This window comes from Acomys russatus, chromosome 14, assembly GCF_903995435.1.
Source record: "Acomys russatus chromosome 14, mAcoRus1.1, whole genome shotgun sequence".
NCBI lineage: Eukaryota > Metazoa > Chordata > Mammalia > Rodentia > Muridae > Acomys > Acomys russatus.
Genome location: NC_067150.1, coordinates 46279918 through 46300904, shown reverse-complemented (window position 1 = coordinate 46300904; position 20987 = coordinate 46279918). Strand labels below are relative to the sequence as shown.

Here is a 20987-nt window from a genome sequence, read left to right as displayed (position 1 = left end):
GGAGGGAGAGGGGTTTCCCTCTGGCAATGACCCCTGTTTTGTGTTGTCCTTTAACTCTAGAGTCTGAAACTTAGCGTGGGCCACCCAGGAGCAGGGGAGATTGCAGTTTGCTCCTTTCAGCTACTCAAGTTGCCTCTGACTGAGACGGGCAAAAGGGACGTCAGCCCGCACATTCTGACCCTCCCTTATCCTGTAACCCCACCCCTTCCCCAGTCCCCAAGACAAATGAGGCAAGAGCAAGCCCACCCTCATGAATGCAACGTACTACGCAGCTCCTTAGCATGAGAAAGTCTCTGGACCTAATCCTTAGCCACAGGCCCCCACGGTCACACCCTGCCTGAGGTTTCCTTCTAACCCCAGTTCTGTTCTCAGAGTGGGCGGGACCCACAGCAGCTTCCCAGGTGGGGCGCACGGGCTCCATCGGGTCCTAGTGCCGCCGGCTCAAATAGCGACTGCTAACCGGGACAGGCGCTCACTCACTGCTCCAGTGTAGGGTGACGGGCAGCCACCCGGCCGGCCATGAGGAGCACGCCCCTGCTCCTCGTCTCTCTGTTCACTCTGCTTCAGCTCGGTGAGTTCTTTTCAGAGAAGGTGGGAGGGACAAGAGTCGCAGTATGGGAGGAGTAGCCCGGACTGTCTGGGCCGTGGGCGGGGCGAGCCCTGTAGGGCTGCAGGCAGACCTGGGTGGGTGGCCCGGTGAGGTTTGGGGTCCCCGTCATCTTCCTCAGTGCTGCCAGGTCACCATCAGTGGTGTCTTCAAGCCGAGAAGTCCCAATGTTAAGAGGTCCCCAAAGGGCCCTCAGAGGCTCTTTTTGTCTCTAGCGAAGTGATGAACTTGCTATGATATAAATGTGTGGGAGCAAACCTGCTGTTTGTAGAGAGAGGTCACCCCAACACCACCATCCCACACGTGGAAAGTATCTTTGCACTTTGGGGGTAAGTTTTCCAGAAACCACATATGTGGTAGGCACTGCCATGTACGACCCCCCTAACACAGCTTAGCTGAGCGCAGGTTGATGAACTGGGGTCTGCAACTCACAAACTTGCCACTGACACTGGAAGAGAGATTCAGCTCACACACACCACCACCCCACCATCTCGACCCCCCCCTCACTCCACCTGCCACTCCCACCCCAGTTCAGTTCAGACAAGGCGAGGGTTGTTTCCTCTAGACTCAGTTGCCCCACCTACATTCCAAGGCCCTTTGCAGCTTCTAACCCGCCCCCCCCCCCCACACACACATACACACACAGTGTCCACCCCAGCTGGTCTTCTGAGCTTCAGCGGACCCAGAGGACCAAGGCTGCATCTTTCTCCCACAGAGCCCACATCCAGAAGGTTCTAGAATCAAAGCTTGTCACAGTGTGCATTTTAGCTTTGGGCCGCTGCGAGGTGCCCCTGGTCCATTATGCCTTCTGGATTTCCGTTTCTGTTCCATGGCAACAATCTGCCTTGCCTGTCATTTGGCAAACACTGGCAGTGTTTCTGAAGTGTGGTTCCACCAGGCTGTCTGCACCTTCCTGAACGCCGCCCTAGGCTTAAGGGATCTGAATCTCTGGAAATAGAACCTCCGGGTGTCTGTTTTTATAAAGCCCTGGTGTTTCCTAGCTGTGATTGGAGAAGTGCTGATAGCCTTTGGTGAGTTCACTGTAAGACAGTGTTTGCAGTTTGAAGATTCTCACAGCTACCCTTTAATGGCCACACAGCTGCGTCTCACATGGCCTCCCTCCTTTAAGCACACACCCTCACCTGACAAGCCCGGCATTTCTTGATGCACACTTGACCATGAGACCACCACGTTAACCACCCCGTCCCCAAACAGTTAGGATAGTTTTCCATTTCTAGACTGGATAGGCATATTCTCAGACAGGACACGCACACAGATGTTCCCAATGCCACTCTGCTCTCCCATCAGATTCTTGACCTTTCCCCCCCTTTCTTCAAGGGAGCCCCCTTGCCAGGGAAAAACCTCCACTTTGGGTCTGCATCATTTTATCATGATGCCCTCTAGTGGTGGCTTCTCTGCTTAACTCTACAAAAGTTTTGAGCCAGTGAAAGCCCTGCCTCCTGGCTCCTCGGGAGCTGGTGGTCGACCACTGGAACTCTTCCTTGTCTTCCGGATCTGACAGGCTCTGGTAAGCAGTAGGAGTAGATGGCAAAGCCTACATATGTGTGATTTGGGGTACCCCTCTACTTTGGAGGTAAAAAGAAGGGGTGCATTCCAGCTGTAACAGCCCAGCTGGTCATTCCATACCTTAGCCCCATCCACAGACATACTAAAAGTACAGACACAGGAGTAAGTTCAAGCAGACCCAGTGAGAGCCTCAGTAGGGCACCCTCCCTCGGGGCAAGCTAACAGAGGCACTAAACAAGTACAAGGGGCAGGGAGGGCCTCTGTCTTAACGAAGCCTCTGCACCTGGCGTTGTCTGACTTGCTAGGACCTAGATGGTCTGGGGCAGTGGTTTCCTCTTTCTTTCTTTCTTTCTTTCTTTCTTTCTTTCTTTCTTTCTTTCTTTCTAAGAGAGGGTTTTTCTGTGTAGCCTTGGCTGTCCTGGACTTGCTTTGTAGACCAGGCTGGCCTCGAACTCACAGCAATCTGCCTGCCTCTACCTCCCAAGTGTGCGCCACCACACCCAGCGAAGGGCAGTGGTTCTCAGCCTTCCTAATGCTGTGACCCTTTAATACAGTTCCTCATGTTGTGGTGACCCCAACCATAAAATTATCGCATTGCTACTTCATAACTGTAATTGTGCTACTGTGATTTTGTGGTGGAAATATCTAATATTCAGGATATCTGATTTCTGACCCCCTAAAGGGGTTGTGACCCAAAGGTTGAAAAACACTGGTCTAGGCAAACTCTGGAGTCCACTGCTAGTCCATGAGATGGAGAGAGTCTCTTGAGCCAGCTAAATATTTAAAAAGACAAGCTGAAGGCGGCAACGCTAAGTACCTCAGGTGGGCTCAGAGCTCAAGCACAAGCCCCTAGCATCTGCTGAACAGCCTGGGACCTGCAGTCCAGTTGGATTAGCCTCCTGAGGCAACAGAGATGAACCGCCCCCCTCACCCCCCACCCCCACCCCAGAATCACAGGACTGGAGGCTGGGAGCTGCAGAGCCTACCCTAGCGCTGCCACAGACTGCCAGGTAGATCCGGACAAGTCAGACTTCTCTCTGTGAAGTGAGAGGTCAGCCCAGATAAACCAAAAATATTGTGAGAGGCACCTACATCTATCCTGTGGCTACAGACTGGCCCTAAGGGTTTTTAAGATGGTAGTCTGTGGAGAGGGAATTGAAGATGTGAGGGTCAAGCTCAGCCTCTAGTCCAGGCATCCATTAGACAACCCTTCCACCCTGACTCCCAAGCTGGGCTGGGGGAGGGGCAGCAGGCAGCAGGTGTGCCAGGAGCATCTTTCTCAAAGCAGTAAATATTGCATCTGTTCCAGATAGGCAGCGAGTTGGAAAGTGCATGGAGTAGGCAGGGCAGCGGCTGCTCACCGTGAACGTGTGGCCAGCCCAGCACCCACCCAGAAGTCTGCCTCACATTCACTAGATTGGGGTGACTGGTACCCCTAAGTACCCCTACTCCATCTAAAGAAGGGGAGAGTTTGATAAGACGTGAAGGTTCTTCAGGAAAGATATGACCAGACTCCTGAGCTTGGTAAGACAGGCAGCCCCTTGTGAGCATCTCCATGCTCACCTCTTTATCTTACCCCCCTCCTCATCATCATCATGACCACCACCACCACCATCTTTAGCCTTCTACCAATCCTCCTGGCTGGACAATGTTTCTTCCGACTATTCTCATCTCTTTTCCTGTTCCTGGGCATCCTTTTCATGTGCCATTGACCTTCCTTTGAGTCTCCTTCTTTCCATGTCCTGCCCACCCCTCCACCCCGCCCTACACAGCCTCCTTAATGACCCCATAGTACCCCATCAGGTCCTTAAACTTCACCATCACCCCCAAACACGAGAGGCCGATGAAACAAAGCCCAAAATACCACTTGGCAAGAAATCTTGGATGCATAAGACAGACAGATCTTGGCCTGTGAGTGCTCAGAGGGAAGATGCCTATCTGGGGCTCCCTGCAAGAGGCTGTGCTGGATTTGGTCCTGAATGTGGCTTAGAGCCAAGAATTCTGTCTTACCAGAAACCAGCTGCCAGCTGGACTGCTCCATTTGATGTCTTAAAGAGACCTTGTTGCTCTGTAGGTCAAAGTCTGGACACAAGAAAGCTTCTCCTAGCTCAATCCTGTTTCCTTTCTTATTTTTTCGTGTGTGTGTGTGTGTGTGTGTGTGTGTGTGTGCAGTGTGGTTTAGTGTGTGTGTAGTATATGTGTGTGTGTGTAGTGTGTGTGCAGTGTGGTTTAGTGTGTGTGGTGTATGTGTGTGTGTGTGTAGTGTGTGTGCAGTGTGGTTTAGTGTGTGTGGTGTGTGTGTGTGTGTGCAGTGTGGTTTAGTACATGTATAGTGTGTGTGTGTGGTGTGTGTGCACTGTGGTTCGTGTGTATGTAGTGTATGTGTGTGGTGTGTGTGCAGTGTGTGCATTGTGGTTTAGTGTGTGGTGTGTGTGTGTGTGTGGTGTGTGTACAGTGTGGTTTAGTGTGGCAGATGCATATCAGTGTCTTCTCTTGAGCACTCTTGACCTTTAGTTTTTGAGATAGGGATCTGCCTATCTGTCTCTACCCCACCTTTTTTGTGGGGGGTTTTGAGTATCTGAACTCAGGTTTTCCTGCCTTCACGGCAGGCACTTTACTGACAGGGCCATCTTCTTCAGTCCAGTTTGGCTTCTTTCTCTGGGGAAACACTACCACACACCCAGTTCTACCCATTTTCAGGAAGTGTCCCTAGTAGAGCTGGCCACGAGTCTCTCTCAGGAGCCAGGAACTAAATGCTCCTACATCTTGCTGTCGTCCTTGGCACTCAGCACAGCTGGCACAAACTCCACTCAGACATTTGTCAGCTGGTAGGCTGGGGGCAAACCTAGCTGTATGCTCAAACACCTGAAAATGAGGTGGAAAGAGGCAAACAGCAGGTATGGCATGGCCAGAGACTGGGTCCGCCCGACGTGGGAAAGTGAGAGAAAAAGATTAAAGTGAGAAAAGATAAGCCATTGCTAAGGGCAAACCGCTTGAAAGGCTGGCCAAAGTATTCCTGGTTTAACTGCCTTCAGCTCAGAGAGGCTATGGGTGAGGAAGAGCCCCAACCCAGTGGGGCAGGTGGGCGTGGAAACAAGGACATTGCTGGGACAGTCCAGGGCAGGAGAGGGAAAAAGAGACTTAGCCACAGAGTGGCAATCGGAATACAACTAGGGGAGTTTGGAAGTAGAGCATATAGGGCTACCAAGGCCCTGGGGGTTGGGGTGGACTAGGGTGGGGGTAGGGTCGTGGTGAGCAAGGAAAAACAGATACCCAACTTTGGGACTAGATGTCTGGAGCATGGAACATCATTTGCTGCCACAAAGAACGGGAAGAAGAGGTCTGGCCCAGAGAAAAAAATGATACAGTCAGGCCTGGTGGCACCTACACCACCCCATGCCTCCACCCCTAGCCTCCCCCCCCCCCCAACCCTCATCCTCGCCCCAGGGCTCCTGCACTCTGCTTCTTACAGCCCTCCTCTTCACTGCCACAGCCGCAGTGGGGTTCCTCCAGACAAGGCCCAGTCTGACTGTGCGATTTCCTAGGGGACTGCCGCCTGGCCAATGCCGAGGAAAAGCTGATGGACGACCTCCTGAACAAAACCCGCTACAACAACCTGATCCGCCCAGCCACTGGCTCCTCTCAGCTCATCTCCATCCGCCTGGAGCTGTTACTGTCCCAGCTCATCAGCGTGGTAAGGTGCCTTGGGGACTGTGGTTTGAGGCTCAGGAGATGAGACAAGGCCTTGGGGAGAGGAGTGGATGGCCAGTCAGGGTGCATGTTATTTCTGACCTTGCCAGATGGTTAATACCCCTGACCACTAATCTTTTCTCCTACTATTTCCTAAAACATATAGGAATGCATATGTTGGACAGGCATGTAGCAATTTTATTTTGTGGGATGCAGTGTGACATTGCAGTCATGTAAAAATCCTGCCAGGGTCATTGGCATACCTAGAATGTTATGTGCTGATCATTTCTTTGTGTTGGGCATATTCAAAATTCTCTCTATTGTTATTTTGAAATATCCAGTTAGCTATTATCAACCATCGGTACCAACTGTGTGCCTTGCTATCCAGCTCCACTCCGTGCCCACCGCTCATTCCTCCTCCCAGCACAGCCCTTTGTAAACCAACATTCTACACTAGTTTTCAGACTATCAGACCTTTCCCCCCCATATCTATAAGCTAAACAGTTTACCTAAACTGAGGGTACTGATCATAAATTTACACACACACACACACACACACACACACACACGATGTTCATTCTGCCTGGGATGTCCTGCCCTCTCCGTGCACCTCTGATTTATAGTTGGAGCCATCTGAAAACCCATGCTCTCAATATCAATTCAAACGTCCTAGCCAGGCATGGTGGCGCACGCCATTAATCCCAATGCTCGGAGACAGAGGCAGAGGCAGACAGATCACTGTGAGTTGGAGGCCAGCCTGGCCTACAAAGTGAGTCTGGGACAGCCAAGGCTACACAGAGAAACCCTGTCTCGAAAAATCAAAACCAACCAACCAACCAACCAACCAACCCAAACATCTTGGCATTAGGTAATAGAACATTGACCTGAGAGTGGCTACAACAGAAAGGGCTTCTGTCGTATTGTGTAACCAAGAGTGGGTCAATGCTCGCAGAGTTGGCTAACGCGCTAATTCAGTGATATCACGACTCTAGGGCATTGCCAGCGATGCCAATGGCTATAGGAAATCTGTTGGAGTTCTTTTGGAACGACGATGATGACAAAACTCTGAGTCCTGCCCTCTTGATAAACACATCTCATTGGCCAGCGCTAGTAACGCACCTCCAAGCCTAACCAATCATTGGCCAGAGGCATGGACTCACTCTGCCTGGCCAGAAGACTGGAGAAGGCTCACGGCTTCTAGTTGTCAAAGAGGTCAAGGATGACCATTAGGCAGGCATCTTATGGACCCATTGGGGCCTCTGCTCAGCTGAGTCTTCAACACTCATTACTCCCAGCCTACTCAGAGATAGCCTCCCATGTCTCTAATTTAGTGGGGGAAACAGGAAACAGGCCAGGAGAAATAATGGGCCTAGAGGCTTGGGTGAGGGGTGAGGCCCGTGGAAGGAGATCTGGACAAGCATAGGAGTTATGGCAGGAGAGAGAAGGAGAGTGACAGCGTTCCAGGTGTTGAAAAATAAATGTGAGGCAATATGGGGGGCTGAGGAAGATGAAATTGACTGGAATTTCATCCCCTGCTCCCCACAGCTGTCTCAGAGCTAGGGAGGCATGTCTAAAGGAACCACAGGAGCTAGCTGAGAGAGATAGGCCTTCTCTGGGCAGTGTCATCTTCTTGCTCCACTCCCATGAGCTCAATAGCTCTTTTTCTCCCATCTTTAGTGCTTAAAAAGGCTTTGTCCAAATTATCCCCTAGGAGGAAGCCTGGCCCCAGAGTAGGGAGGGGCACAAAGCCCTGCCTCTGCCTCTGCCCTTTCCCTGCCATAGGAAGCTGAAAGCAGTGAGGGCTTCTGGCCAGGCCAAGCCAAGACTACCATCTGAGCATCTGTGACCTGCAGAGGCCTTGTGCTTAGTCAGGCAAGCCAGCCGCCCACTCTGGCAAGGGTGGACAGGCAGGCAGCTCTGGCCACACTGCCAGACTCAGGCTGCCCCTGCCAGATCTGAGTTGTGGGCCCTGCGGAGTGATAGAAGCTTCCAGAAGCAGGAGTGAATACAGCCTCCAGCTTGACTTCTGCAAACACTCCCATGGGCTGTCATAGTCCAAAGGCTATGTCTAAGGGAAATACTTGGCTTTAGTGGGGAGGGTTTCTTTCTGGTTTGCGGGGAGGCGTTTGGTTTTCAGGAGGGAGTATTAGGGGCATAGTTAGTTTAAAGATGGAATATCTAGGAAATAGACAAGCAGGAACAGCAAGCAGGCTTTCCCGCTCTTCTCTTTGAGGAATGACAGCCAAGGCCCTATACCAATGTCCCATCCCATTCAGCAGCTACTAGTTGAGCAGAGAAAAGTAAGGGGCAGGACAAAAGCACAGGAGAAATTTCTGAAAGATAGAAAAGTCCCATAACTTTTTGTTTGTTTTTATTTTTGCTTTTTCAAGGCAGGGTCTCACTGTGTAGCCCTTGCTGTCCTGGAACTCACTCTGTAGACCAGGCTGGTTTTGAACCTTGAGACCAGCCTGCCTCTGCCTCCTGAGTGTTGGGATTAAAGGTGGACAACACCACTGACCAGCTGAAAACTTCTGCATCTTAAAATGAGGTAAGAGGCCGAGGAGACAGCTCAGTGGACACAGCTCTTTTCCATACCATGTGAGGACCAGACTATGAATCCCGAGAGCCCACTTAAGATCTCGGCAGGAGCCTGGTATGGTGGCACATGCCTTTAATCCCAGCACTTGGGAGGCAGAGGCAGGCTGATCACTGTGAGTTCGAGGCCAGCTTGGTCTATAAAGTGAGTCCAGGACAGCTAAGGCTAACAGAGAGACCCTGTCTCAAAAAAAACCAAAAAACAAAAAACAAAAAAAACCCAACCAGACAACAACAAAAACAAAACAAAACAAGATCTCGTCAGGCATTGTGTCCATCTGCAGAGCAAGGACAGAGGCAGAGACAGAGGGTCCCTGGGGCAAGCTGGCGAGGCAACTAGCTGCAATCAATGAACTGCAGGTTCAGCAAGGGGCCCTGCCTCACAAGGAGAGAGCAATTGAAGAGGAGCCTTGCCTTTAGGTTTGAAGCCTGCATGTACACCTGTACACGTGTGCACCCATACATGCACACACAGAAACAAAACAAAAACTGCATTTGTGAAGACCAGTCACGTAGTGACGCCGGTGCCCATCACTGTGGAAACCATGCGACCACATGAAGCAGTGTCTTGTTTTAGAGACAGGGTACCCTGCCTAGCCTTTAACTCAAGAGCCTCCTGCTGCAGCTCCCCAAATGATGGGAGTATAAATATGCAGTATCAAGTGTTGCTTAAAAATATTTTAAAATATAAATCAAGGTTTTCAGCTTTCATTGATGGCAGAGATACCAGAAGATTAGCTTTTCTGGAGAACAATTAGAAGGGCTGGACAGAATGCTGGAGGGAGAGAGAGCTCTGTATTAGGGTAATTGGAGCCTCAGCCAGGACTTGAGTGGCGAGGCTCCAGGAAGTGACCCTGACAGCCTGTGGCACTTTTCTCCCCACTTGATGACTGGCCAACAGTATCTGGCCAAGAGGCTAAGACATGGGACAGAGAGTGGCATCTGCGGAGCTGGGAAGCTGGGCTGGTGCAGAGGCCATCACAGGGCTAAAAGGGTGGACAGTGGCAATCTGTCGCTGACCAAGGACATGGGACCCTGGTGGGGCTCCTAGAAAGGTAACCCCAACACTGAAAATGAGTGACAACAATATGAGATCAGCCCTCACAAAACCCAGTGCTCTCTCCAAACCAGCTCAGCCCCAGATTAGGTTAAGATGCCCTTCTATACATTATGACGCACGGATCTGGATCCAGGAGTCCTGCTCAAACTATGGCACCAGCCAAGGACAATATAGGCAGTAAACTTTGAACCCCTACCCAGATCTAGCCGATGGACAGGACATTCTCCACCGTTGAGTGGAGAGTGGGGTCTGACTTTCATGCGAACTCTGGTACCCCATTTTTAACCATGTCCCCTGGATGGGGAGGCCTGGTGGCACTCAGAGGAAGGACAGCAGGTTACCAAGAAGAGACTTGATACCCTATGAGCATATACAGGGGGAGGAAGTCCCCCTCAGGAACAGTCATAGGGGACGGGAATAAGGGGAAAGCGGGAGGGAGGGAGGAATGGGAGGATACGAGGGATGGGCTTACAATTGAGATGTAATATGAATAAATTAATAAAATATTTTTTAAAAGATGCCCCTCTATGCTGCCTGCCATAGAGCCTGTGGAGGTAGGTGCCATCAAGTGGGACTTAGTAGGTGTCGGGAGGCAGGGAGGCTGGGGAGCTGGTGCCACACAAGCACAAGGGTCTCAGTTCAGGTCCTTAGGATCCTGCAAGCTGTCCTCTGACCTCTACACTCATGTCATGGCGTGTACATGCATGAGCATACACACAAGTAAATGAATGATATAAAAATTTTAAAACATTTAAGTTTCATGCTAAGTGTATTTTGCCACAATGTAAAAAAACAAAACAAAAACATTTTCTTTCATTCTTTTTTCTTTTTCTTTTCTTTCTTTTTGTTCTTTTTTGATTTTTTGTTTGTTTGATTGTTTTGTTTTGTTTTGTTTGTTTCTTTGTTTCTCAAGACAGGGTTTCTCTGTGTAGCCTTGGCTGTCCTGGAACTTGATCTGTAGACAAGGCTGGCCTTGAACTCATAGAGATCGGCCTGCATCTGCCTCCCAAGTTCTGGGATTAAAGGCGTACACCACCACCACCTGGAAAAAAACAAAACAAAACAAAAAACAAAAAACATTTCTTAAAATGAGCTGGGCGGTGGTGGCGCACGCCTTTAATCCCAGCACTTGGGAGGCAGAAGCAGGCGGATCGCTGTGAGTTCGAGGCCAGGCTGGTCTACTAAGTGAGTCCAGGACAGTCAAGGCTACACAGAGAGACCCTGCCTCAAAAAAAAAAAACCAAACCAAACCAAACAAACAAACATTTCTTAAAATGAAAATGGCTGTCATTAATATATTCAAGAAAATAATAATGGAAATTTTCTTCAGAGAGCGATGAGTTTTTTAAAAAGAACCAAAGGTGAAACTCAAAAATGTAAGACTCACTGAAAAAAAAAAAACCTTATCAAAATGAGATAGCTACCATTCATCTTTCTTCCTACTCTTCCCTCATGACAGCCTGGAATGTGGTTGTGATGGCTGGAACCCTAGTGACCATCTTGAGCCATGTAGATGAGGCCACACGCTAGTGTCACAGCAAAGAGGAAGCCACAGGAAAGAAGCTGGATGATTCTGTAGCGCAAACATCCATATATGCCCAAAATGTCACACGCATCACTTTTTGTCCCACTGATGTAATTACCTAGTTGAACTGCTTAGGGATACAGCAGAGGTATCCCTGGGGTACAGAACAGAGGAACCCAGGACAGGAAAATGACGCTGGGGCGTTACCAATCTAACCCTGCAGAAGAAAAATGACCTAAATAAAGATGAGCTCGAAGGGAAATGCTGCAGAATAAAGTAAATAGGTAGAGGTGTGTGCGTGTGTGCATGTGTGCGTGTGTGTGTGTGTGTGTGTGTGTGTGTGTGTGTGTGTGTGTGTGTCTGTGTGTCTGTGTGTGTGAGAAAGATACAGACTGAATCAGGCCAACTAGATTGCACAGTGGTCCAGGTGAAGGTACTAGCTGGATTATGACAATAGGATTTATTTATTCATTCAATAATATCCATCAGTTATCCAGTATATCCTCGTTGCTCTAAGTTTGTTTTTGTTTTTTGTTTTTGTTTGTTTGTTTGTTTTTACCTCCTCAGGGTCCTCAGATCTTACTGGGAGGTAGGGACAATACACAAAATGATAGACAGCGCCCAGTGATAGATGTGTTATGAAGACAATCCAGGGTGTGTGTGGTGAGGGGAGGCAGCCTGCTACTCGATGTAGGGAAGCTGGAGATTTCTCTGATAAGTAGCATTTCTGAGAGGTGAAAAGGGTTAAGTCAAAACTGCAGGTTGGGTTTCTGGGGAAAGAAGAGGGAATGCAAAGGCAGAGGTGGAGAAACTTCCAGCATGGCCACAGTGGGGTTTGCAAATGCAGATGCAGGCACAGCTAGGTCCTGGGTGGCGAGTTGCAGGGGTGGGGGTGAGGGTGGTAGCTTTGGCATTTACTGAGTGAGCTTGGGAAATAGTAGACGGTTCACAGAGAATTGTGGTCTGAGGAATGGAGATTCAAAACCTACCAGAATGTCAGCTGGGACGCTACCGCAGTTGTCCAACAACAGAAAACACTGGCAACAGAGAGACGTAGGCGATTTTGAGATGCAGGAAATACACTTGAGAGGGTTTGATGGGCCAGGAAATGGTATGTCAGAGCTTCCAGGGTTTTTTGTTTTGTTTTGTTTTTGTTTTTTGTCATTGTTGTTGTTTTGAGTGGGGGTTCATGAGCTTTGTCTCTAATGCACTGGGTGTGAAATATCTTTGAGTTACCTAATATGGTCTGAGTGTGAAATGGGCCTCTACAGACAGGCTCATGTGGAAGAAGACTTGGTCTCCAGCTGGCAACACTCTTGAGAAGTTATAGACTGTTTAACTAGTAAGACCTGGCTGGCAGAGGTAGGTCACTGAGGGTGGGCTTATGGACTTTAGCCTGCTTCCAGCTGTGGGTGTGAATAACTGTTAGCCATCTGCCACCACAATGTCACCAGCCACACGCTTCCACACCAAAGCCAAGAACCCAGCTGCCAGGCATCCCTTGCCATGACACTGAGCTGAATCACCCCTGCTCCCTTCTGAGTCCCTAGACTACAGGCCGTTTGTGCTACATTCTGGCAAAACAAAAACAAAAAATCTGGTTCTGTTCTACCCATGCCCTAATAATTTGAATGTAACTAAATTATAAGATAATTGACAGCCGGGCGTGGTGGTGCAGGCCTTTAATCCCAGCACTTGGGAGGCAGAGGCAGGTGGATCACTGTGAGTTCGAGGCCAGCCTGGTCTACAAAGCAAATGTAGGACAGTCAAAGCTACACAGAGAAACCCTGTCTCAAAAAAACCCAAAAAACAAAAAACAAAACAACAACAACAAAAAGGTTGGTGTCACTAAAGAGAAACCAGGCATTGAGCCTGGGATGAAAGGAGAGAACAAGACTCCACCCACTAAATGCTCCAGTAAGTTCATTTGAAAGGAGACTCTGAGGCTTGAGAGATGGCTCAGAGGTTAAGAGTACTGGTTGCTCTTCCAAAGGTCCTGAGTTCAATTCCCAGCAATCACCTGGTGGCTCACAACCATCTATAATGAGATCTGATGCCCTCTTCTGGTGTACATAGAGGCAAAACACTGTGTATATATGATAAATAAATCTTTATATTAAAAACAAAACAAAACCCAAAGAACAAAAAAAAGAGAAGGGAGCTGTGTTAGAAGGGGACCTTCTCAAGCAGCAGAATTTGGCATTTTCCACTTGGTCCTGGCTTGTTAGGTATGGGAGATGAATAGTAACAGCGTTGTGGAACCTTTTTCAAGGTTTCAGAAAGCTGCTGAGGCAGGCATTTGTGACTTGGTTGGAGTCTCTGATATATTTAGGTGACAGCTGGTCATACAGCCCTGGGGTTCAGACCGTTTTTTAGTATAGTCCATTTGTGGGGGATGCCTCTTTTCAGATGAGCTGATACCCTAATTTCCCTCCCCAGAATGAACGAGAACAGATCATGACCACCAACATCTGGCTGAAACAAGTAAGTACCTTTTGGAGGGTCCCCATCCCAGGTGATGTTCCCTCTGGGGCTGCTCTTTCTGGTGACAGAGGGCCTACAGGTGACATGGCCTTGCCTGTGTGCTTAGGAATGGACTGACTACCGCCTGGCCTGGAACAGCTCCTGCTATGAAGGGGTGAACATTCTGAGGATCCCGGCAAAGCGTATCTGGTTGCCTGACATCGTGTTGTACAACAAGTGAGTGACAGGGTGGCCAAAGCCAAGTGAGAGTCAGGCCAGGTCAACAGGGCAGCCTTCGGGGCCTTCCACACCGGAATCCAAGCTCAGCCCTCCTCTTCTATGCTTTCATCAGACTTCTAGGCCGTGGAGCTAGGGAAATAGAAGTGGTGTGGGCTGTTTTCGGAGTGGGGAGGGTGGGAAGGGAGGCCCCAGGGAGCGAAAGGGCCGTCATCGGGTCTTGTTCAACCCAGCAGGGACTGGGCTAATCTTCGGACCCTCGGGCCAGTGCCCTTACCATCCCTGCCTCACCATTCTGTCTTTTTTTTGCAACTTGGTGGTGCAACATTGACTTGTCGTGTGTCAATATCTCAGGTACATTGGCTTGATAACAGCCTGGGCAGGAGGATTGGGGGTGTGAGATCAGTCTGGCAAAGAGGAGAAGAGGGAAGGAGAAAAGGAGAAAGAAAGAATAGGCAGCCAAGGATCGAGTAAGACAAGGGTCCATCTCTCTCCTACACTGCTTAGTAGTTTCAGGAATTTGATTGTGTCCTCCAGCTCTCCCAAGCCTTGCGTCCCAAGCTATACAATAAGCAATGCAATAAAAATGTTGCTTCCTTGTAAGGCTTAGCTGGGCTAACTCCATGAGAGGCCTTCAGTGCCTTGTGGTCAGGAGTTGCTAAGGAAAACAGACCTGTTTCACCAAGGCGGCAGATGACCCCAGATGCGTGATGTTCTTCTTCTCTATGTCCTGCCCCGCCCCAGTGCCGATGGGACCTATGAGGTGTCTGTCTACACCAACGTCATCGTGCGTTCCAACGGCAGCATCCAGTGGCTGCCCCCAGCTATCTACAAGAGCGCCTGCAAGATCGAGGTGAAGCACTTCCCCTTCGACCAGCAGAACTGCACCCTCAAGTTCCGTTCCTGGACCTACGACCACACAGAGATTGACATGGTCCTTAAGTCACCCACAGCCATCATGGATGACTTCACCCCCAGTGGTGAGTGGGATATTGTGGCCCTCCCAGGACGAAGGACAGTGAACCCACAGGACCCCAGCTATGTGGACGTGACCTATGACTTCATCATCAAGCGCAAGCCACTGTTCTACACCATCAATCTCATCATCCCCTGTGTGCTCATCACCTCGCTGGCCATCCTGGTCTTCTACTTGCCCTCGGATTGCGGCGAGAAGATGACACTTTGCATCTCTGTGCTGCTGGCGCTCACCTTCTTCCTCCTGCTCATCTCCAAGATCGTGCCTCCCACCTCCCTGGACGTACCGCTCATTGGCAAGTACCTCTTGTTCACCATGGTGCTGGTCACCTTTTCCATCGTCACCACTGTGTGCATCCTCAACGTGCACCACCGCTCACCCAGCACTCACACCATGGCGTCCTGGGTCAAGGAGTGCTTCCTGCACAAGCTGCCCACCTTCCTCTTCATGAAGCGCCCAGGTCTCGAAGTCAGCCCCGCCAGGCTTTCTCATCCCAGCCAGCTGCACCTGACCACAGCTGATACTGCAAGCACCTCTGCCTTAGGCCCCACCAGCCCATCCAACCTCTATGGGCATTCCATGTACTTTGTGAACCCCGTCCCTACCGCCCCTAAGTCTGCGGTCAGCTCCCACACTACAGGCCTCCCCAGGGATGCCCGGCTGAGGTCCTCTGGGAGGTTCCGGCAGGACCTACAGGGAGCTTTAGAGGGCGTCAGCTTCATTGCTCAGCATCTGAAGAGCGATGACCAAGATCAGAGCGTAAGTCACAACCCTGCCCTGACCACCTGAGTAAGGCATCCAAATGGAAATGCTTTATTATAGCTTCACAGATGAGGAAGAGGAAGAAGAAACAACGGTCTTCCCGTGTTGGTCTTCTCGGTTACCCCAAAGCAAAGTGTGAGATGGGATTTGGGTACAGGTGCCTTACTTGTGATGTAACCCCAGGAAGTAGAGAAAGCAAGACAAAGGGCGAAAGGAACCCTGCTGTAGGATGTTAGCAGGCCAACTGCCGTGAGTGCAGCAGCCCCCCCGCCCCCCCCGTAGAGACCCCTCAAGGACTCAGACAACTAGTCTCAGAATAGTCCCCTGGATGAAGGCTGGAATATTTACCCCCACACCCCCACACCCCCCACCCTCCGCTCCCATCCTGCTCCAGTTGACAATAGCCCTAGGATGGGATCTTTCTATATGTCCCATCCTTGCCCAGTTGCCAGAGCAAGTGCCCTGTGTGCTAGAGAAAACCCTGAGGGAGAATGGGGCTGCGTGCCCCAGAGTGAATGGTTTCCGGTGGATTTGAAGCTGGCTTAGCTATCCTTAGAGAGCACAGCCTGGGCTGCATTGCCCCGGCTACCTGCTTCTACTCACTCAAACTTGCACAGAAGCCCTGTGAGGATTTATAGCTTCTGGAAGTCTGGCCACATTAGTTAAAGCATTCTTGCCACCAGGCTATTAAATTGTCATGTGGGGTGACTAGAATTACATATTTCTCTAACATGAGGTTAAGTTCTTCACAGGACACCATGAACGCTAGCCTGTGCATCTCAAATAACTCCTCCGAATGACAGCATAGATGTTTTAATTTCGTTCCGTCGCTATGACAAACGTAGGGCCAGTAGCAACTTCAGAGAGGAAAAGATTTCTTTGGCTTATACTTGCAAGTCATAGTCCATCACTAAGGGAAATCGGGACAGAAACTCAAGGTAGGAACTTGAAGCCAGGCCTGCTTGCCATTCCAACAGATTTACCTCTACCTCACCCCAGCCAAGAAAGAAAACAGAAATCTTGGAGGAAGGCTGCTTGCCAGCTCACTCACAGACCCATCCTTAGCTAGTTTTCTTATATATCTCAGGCCACCTGCCCAGGGAATGGTGCCACCCACTGTGGACTGGGCTCTCCCACATCAATTAACAATCAAGACAATCTCACATAGACATGCCCATGATCCAGCCTGTTCAGGGCAATCCCAACCAGCACGAAGTGTAACAGAGATTTTATATTTAAAAACAAAAACGGACACATGGCAACCTTCCTGCTTAGACCGCCTATGCCTTTCTCTGCCCTAAAGAGCATTTGTCAAATGCACGAGAATGTTCCAGTTTTTACATGGCAACACCGTGTCACTCCACTTGCATGAAGATTTCTCCCTCCTTACCTTTTTGCCTTCCTTTCCACCAGCTGGCTTCTCAAGGGAGAATGCTCTCACATGCCATTAGTCAGCAGCAGCTGAAAAGCACAGGCTGCAAAGTCCCAGAATCACTGTGAGGAGGGAAGAAGAGAACTGCTAAGAGGAGGAACGCAGGGCCTGAGGGGCACCGGGCTGACGCTACAGGACCCAGAGCTATGTTGGGGTGGGGGGCTGGCGGGGGGGCTGGAGGGATGTGGGTGGGGAGCTAAGGAGGGAGGAGGAAGCTACTGGGAGCAGCTGTCCTGTAGTATCAGCCTCAGCAGGCACTTATTAGACAAAAAGCCTCCTCTCGGGCCTCCAACTCAGAGTTTTAAGGAGCTCTCTGGGACTTCCTAGGCCCACAGCAGAAGCACAGCTCTCTTGTATTTGATTATGTTATTCTTTTATTTCCATTCCCTTAACCCCCTTCCTTCCCTCATTTCTTTTTTTTTTTTTTTTTAAGATTTATTCATTTATTATGTATACAGTACTCTGCCTGCATGTACATCTGCAGGCCAGAAGAGGGCATCATATCACATTATAGATGGTTGTGAGCCATCACGTGGTTGCTGGGAATTGAACTCAGGACCTCTGGAAGAACAGACAGTACTCTTAACCTCTGAGCCATCTCTCCAGCCCCCTTTCCCTCATTTCTATGTAGCTTAGCTGGGCTTGAACTCACTACATAGATGAAGGTGACCTTGAACTTAAAAAAACTATTATCAATCAACTCTTTACTCTTAGGACTGACCTCATCGTCAACCCCATCGTCACTCTGAGCTGTCTTGTGCATCATATTCCCTCTTGGGTGTATCAACATTCATACTTGAGTTCGAGACCAGCCTGGTCTACAAAGCGAGTCCAGGTCAGCCAAGGTTACACAGAGAAACTCGGTCTCAAAAAACAAAAACAAAAAAACAAAAAAAAAAAAACAAAAAACAAAAAAAAAAAAAAAAAAAAAAAAAAACAAACAAAAAAAACAACAACAACAAAACAAAAAAGCCCAAAAGCAAACATTCATACTGAATCATGAGTTCTGGGTTGCAAAATGTCACCTGTTTTTATTGTCCTTCACCACATCAGTCAAAACACACAAAAATGCTAATAGTTTATTTGTTGTTCTTTTATTCTTTCTTTCTTTCCCTTTTCTTTTCTCTTCTCCTCCTCCTCCTCCTCCTCTTCCTCCTCCTCCTCTTCTTCTTCTTCTTGAGATAGTGTTTCATGTAGCCCAGGATGGCTCAAACTGACTTCGTAGTTGAGGATGACCTTGAGCTTCTCCTCCTCCTCCCTGTGCCTCCCCAGTGAGTGCTGGGATTTCAGGCATGCGCCACCACCAGCTATTATTAGGTGCTGGGGATCAAAGCTAGGCTTTGTACACACTAAGCAAAAACCCCATCAGTAAACCTCATACCCAGGACTGACCTTGGACTTCCGATCTGCTGCGAGGAGCCACCTCTTAACTTCCCCAGTGGGTTTCTGCGCACATCCAGGCTGAGATAAGCTGGTCTCCTGACCCCTGCCTGAGCTAGCGCCCACCCTCAGCTTGGGACTTGCAGGCCTCCTTCATTCCTAACAAGCCCCGGAGGGAAGAGGCTAGGCAGAACTCAGTGGGATTATAACCACCTGTGTTCCTGGAGCGCCACCCTTGTATCAGGTGCTCCGGCAGAAGTGGGCAGACAACTCTTCCAGGAATCCCAGGGAGTGGCTTTTTTTAGAGCTCTTATTTCACAATGGGAAACTGAGGCCCAGAGGCATCTTCTGACTTGTCTGAGGGTCACACAGCTAGCACATAGCTGCAGTCCTTAAATTCTGGGGCCCTTCTGAGGGTCTTGCCCTGTGCTGAGCCTATGATGAGTTTACTGGCCAATTGGCATTCTCCTGTGTAGTTAGGGAAGTTGGTTTTCCCTCTCCTGGTCGGGCCACTCCTCAGCCATCCCAGGAGCTGTTTCTTGTCTATAGCACTTTTGCCCTCCACGGTGACTAACTAGTCACCACTGTAAGTAGCACAAAAATATGAAAAGATAGAAATAGTCTTGAAATTAAAGCTGCCAAAATGAATCCCCCAACGTGAAGATCAAGGGAGTGGGGGTTGGTCTGACATAGGATTATCCTGAGTGTGATACACTCCGTTGATGGGGCCCTGGCAAACTGGGTCACTGACGTCAGTTTGCATTTCTAACTCCGGAGTCTTTGAAGAGCCTTCTCAGCTAGGGGGTGAGGGAGGGAGGCTGGGAGGCTGGGAGGCTGGGAGGCTGGGAGGCTGGGATGCTGGGCACATGGCCACTCTGAGGGTCTCTCGTAGCATCGAGGAGCCAGGACCATCTATGATGGTACCCCTGGAAGCCAGCCAGGTTTCTGCTAGTGTTATACAGCACTTGGTGGGTCTGAGAAGGCAAAGTGTGTGCAGAGCAACAGGGTGGGAACGCCAGAGAGCCAGATGATGAGCTAGATTATAGAAAAGAGCAGGCACTGCTGTGAGAGAGTGGAACTGACTAATCCATGAGGTGCCCAGGTGGTCTGCAAGCTCCTGTCAAGCAGGTGGGCCCTGCATCTCCCTCTCTGTAGAGCTATCTCAGGCAGAAGGTTTGGAGCAAAAATGAGATGAAGGAAACTTGTGATCCCTAAGCCTCAACCTCCTTCACCCATAGCCAGATTAGGCTTTAAAATCACTGTGTGTGGTATATTTAGGTCTCTGTTTCTGCATCCATGGATTCAACTAACCATGGGTAAATGGGTCGGAAAGGTGTCTGCACCTGTGTATTTCCCTCCCTGTCATTAGGCCCCCCAAATATAGCCCACTAACTACTTCCATAGCATTTACATTGTGGTGGGTATTCCCATGGTCTACAGGCATTGTAAATCAGGGGAGGACTTCATGATGTCTTAGTTTTCTATTGCTGTGATGACTTCCAAGACCAAAAGCAACTTGGTATAGAAAATTTGACTCGGATATCCTGAGTTGTAGCTCATCGAGGGAAGCCAAGGTCACACCTCAAGGCAGGAAGCCTCGGAGAAACAGAGGCTGCCATGGAGCAGAAGCCACAGAGTTCACTCGCTTGCTCCTTGTGGCTGTTTCAGTCTGTGTTTGTTTGTTTGTTTGTTTGTTTTTGAGACAGGGTTTCTCTGTGTAGCCTTGGCTGTCCTGGAACTCACTCTGTAGACCAGGCTGGCTTCGAACTCAGAGATCCGCCTGCCTCTGCCTCCCGAGTGCTGGGATTAAAGGTGTGCGCCCTCACTGCCCAGCCTCAGTCTGCTTTTTTATATGACCCAGGACCACCTAACCAGGAGTGGCAATACCCACAGTGGGCTGGGGCCTCCCACATCAGCCATTAACCAAGAAAATGCCCTACTAACTGATATGATAGAGGCATTTTCTCAGTTGAGGTTCCCTCTTCCTAGAAGATTCTAGCTTGTGTCAGGTTAACCAAAAACTAACCAGGATATGTGGAATTATGTGCAAATACTGCAGCCTTTCGGTAAGGTCTTGAGCAGCTTCAGAGTTTGGGTATTCGTAGGGGATCCCAAAGAGGCCGGGGAACAGCTGTACAGCCCAAGTTCCTGTGGCTTTGCCACTCCCTCCTCCAACCTGGTCAGGTCGTGTGGGGTTGGAGAACACCAAGAGAAGCCCAGTGGAGGCCAGCCTGGGACTTAGAACCTGCCATGTTGCTTGTTGGGTCTTGGTTAGCAGGTGAGGGTGTGATCAGAGGGCAGAGGTACTGTGTGCTTGGCACCTGTAACTAGCCCCTGTTTGTTTGCAGGTCATCGAAGACTGGAAATTCGTTGCGATGGTCGTCGACCGCCTGTTCCTGTGGGTGTTCGTGTTTGTGTGCATTCTGGGCACCATGGGGCTCTTCCTACCTCCCCTCTTCCAGATCCATGCGCCTTCCAAGGGCCCCTAGGCTCCCCCCAGCATGCCAAGGGCCCCTGGGTTGAAGTAAGATGATATGAGCTGCCAAGTGGGCGATTTACTGCTTCCCCTGGGTCACAGCTAATGTCCCCACTGGGAGTCAACCTATCAAACCAGCCACCGCCATGAGAAGGACAGGGGTAGATGACTCGCACTCTTCCCTCTGAATGCCTTCGAGTAAGTCCCTGAAGGAGGGGGATCAGGCTGCCAACGTCCAGCCTGGTCTCCTTCCTTCC

At 49.9% G+C, this 20987-nt stretch overlaps 1 protein-coding gene across 1 annotated transcript; it reads left to right on the top strand.

Annotated features, from left to right (window-relative positions):
• The first annotated feature begins 519 nt into the window (after window positions 1-519).
• Window positions 520-20779, top strand: Chrnb4 (cholinergic receptor nicotinic beta 4 subunit). The gene is made up of 6 exons (XM_051155734.1): window positions 520-571; window positions 5680-5828; window positions 13444-13488; window positions 13595-13704; window positions 14449-15439; window positions 20603-20779. The coding sequence occupies exons 1-6, from the start codon at window positions 520-522 to the stop codon at window positions 20741-20743; spliced, it is 1488 nt and encodes a 495-aa protein (XP_051011691.1). The 3' UTR covers window positions 20744-20779.
• Window positions 20780-20987: the final 208 nt, after the last annotated feature.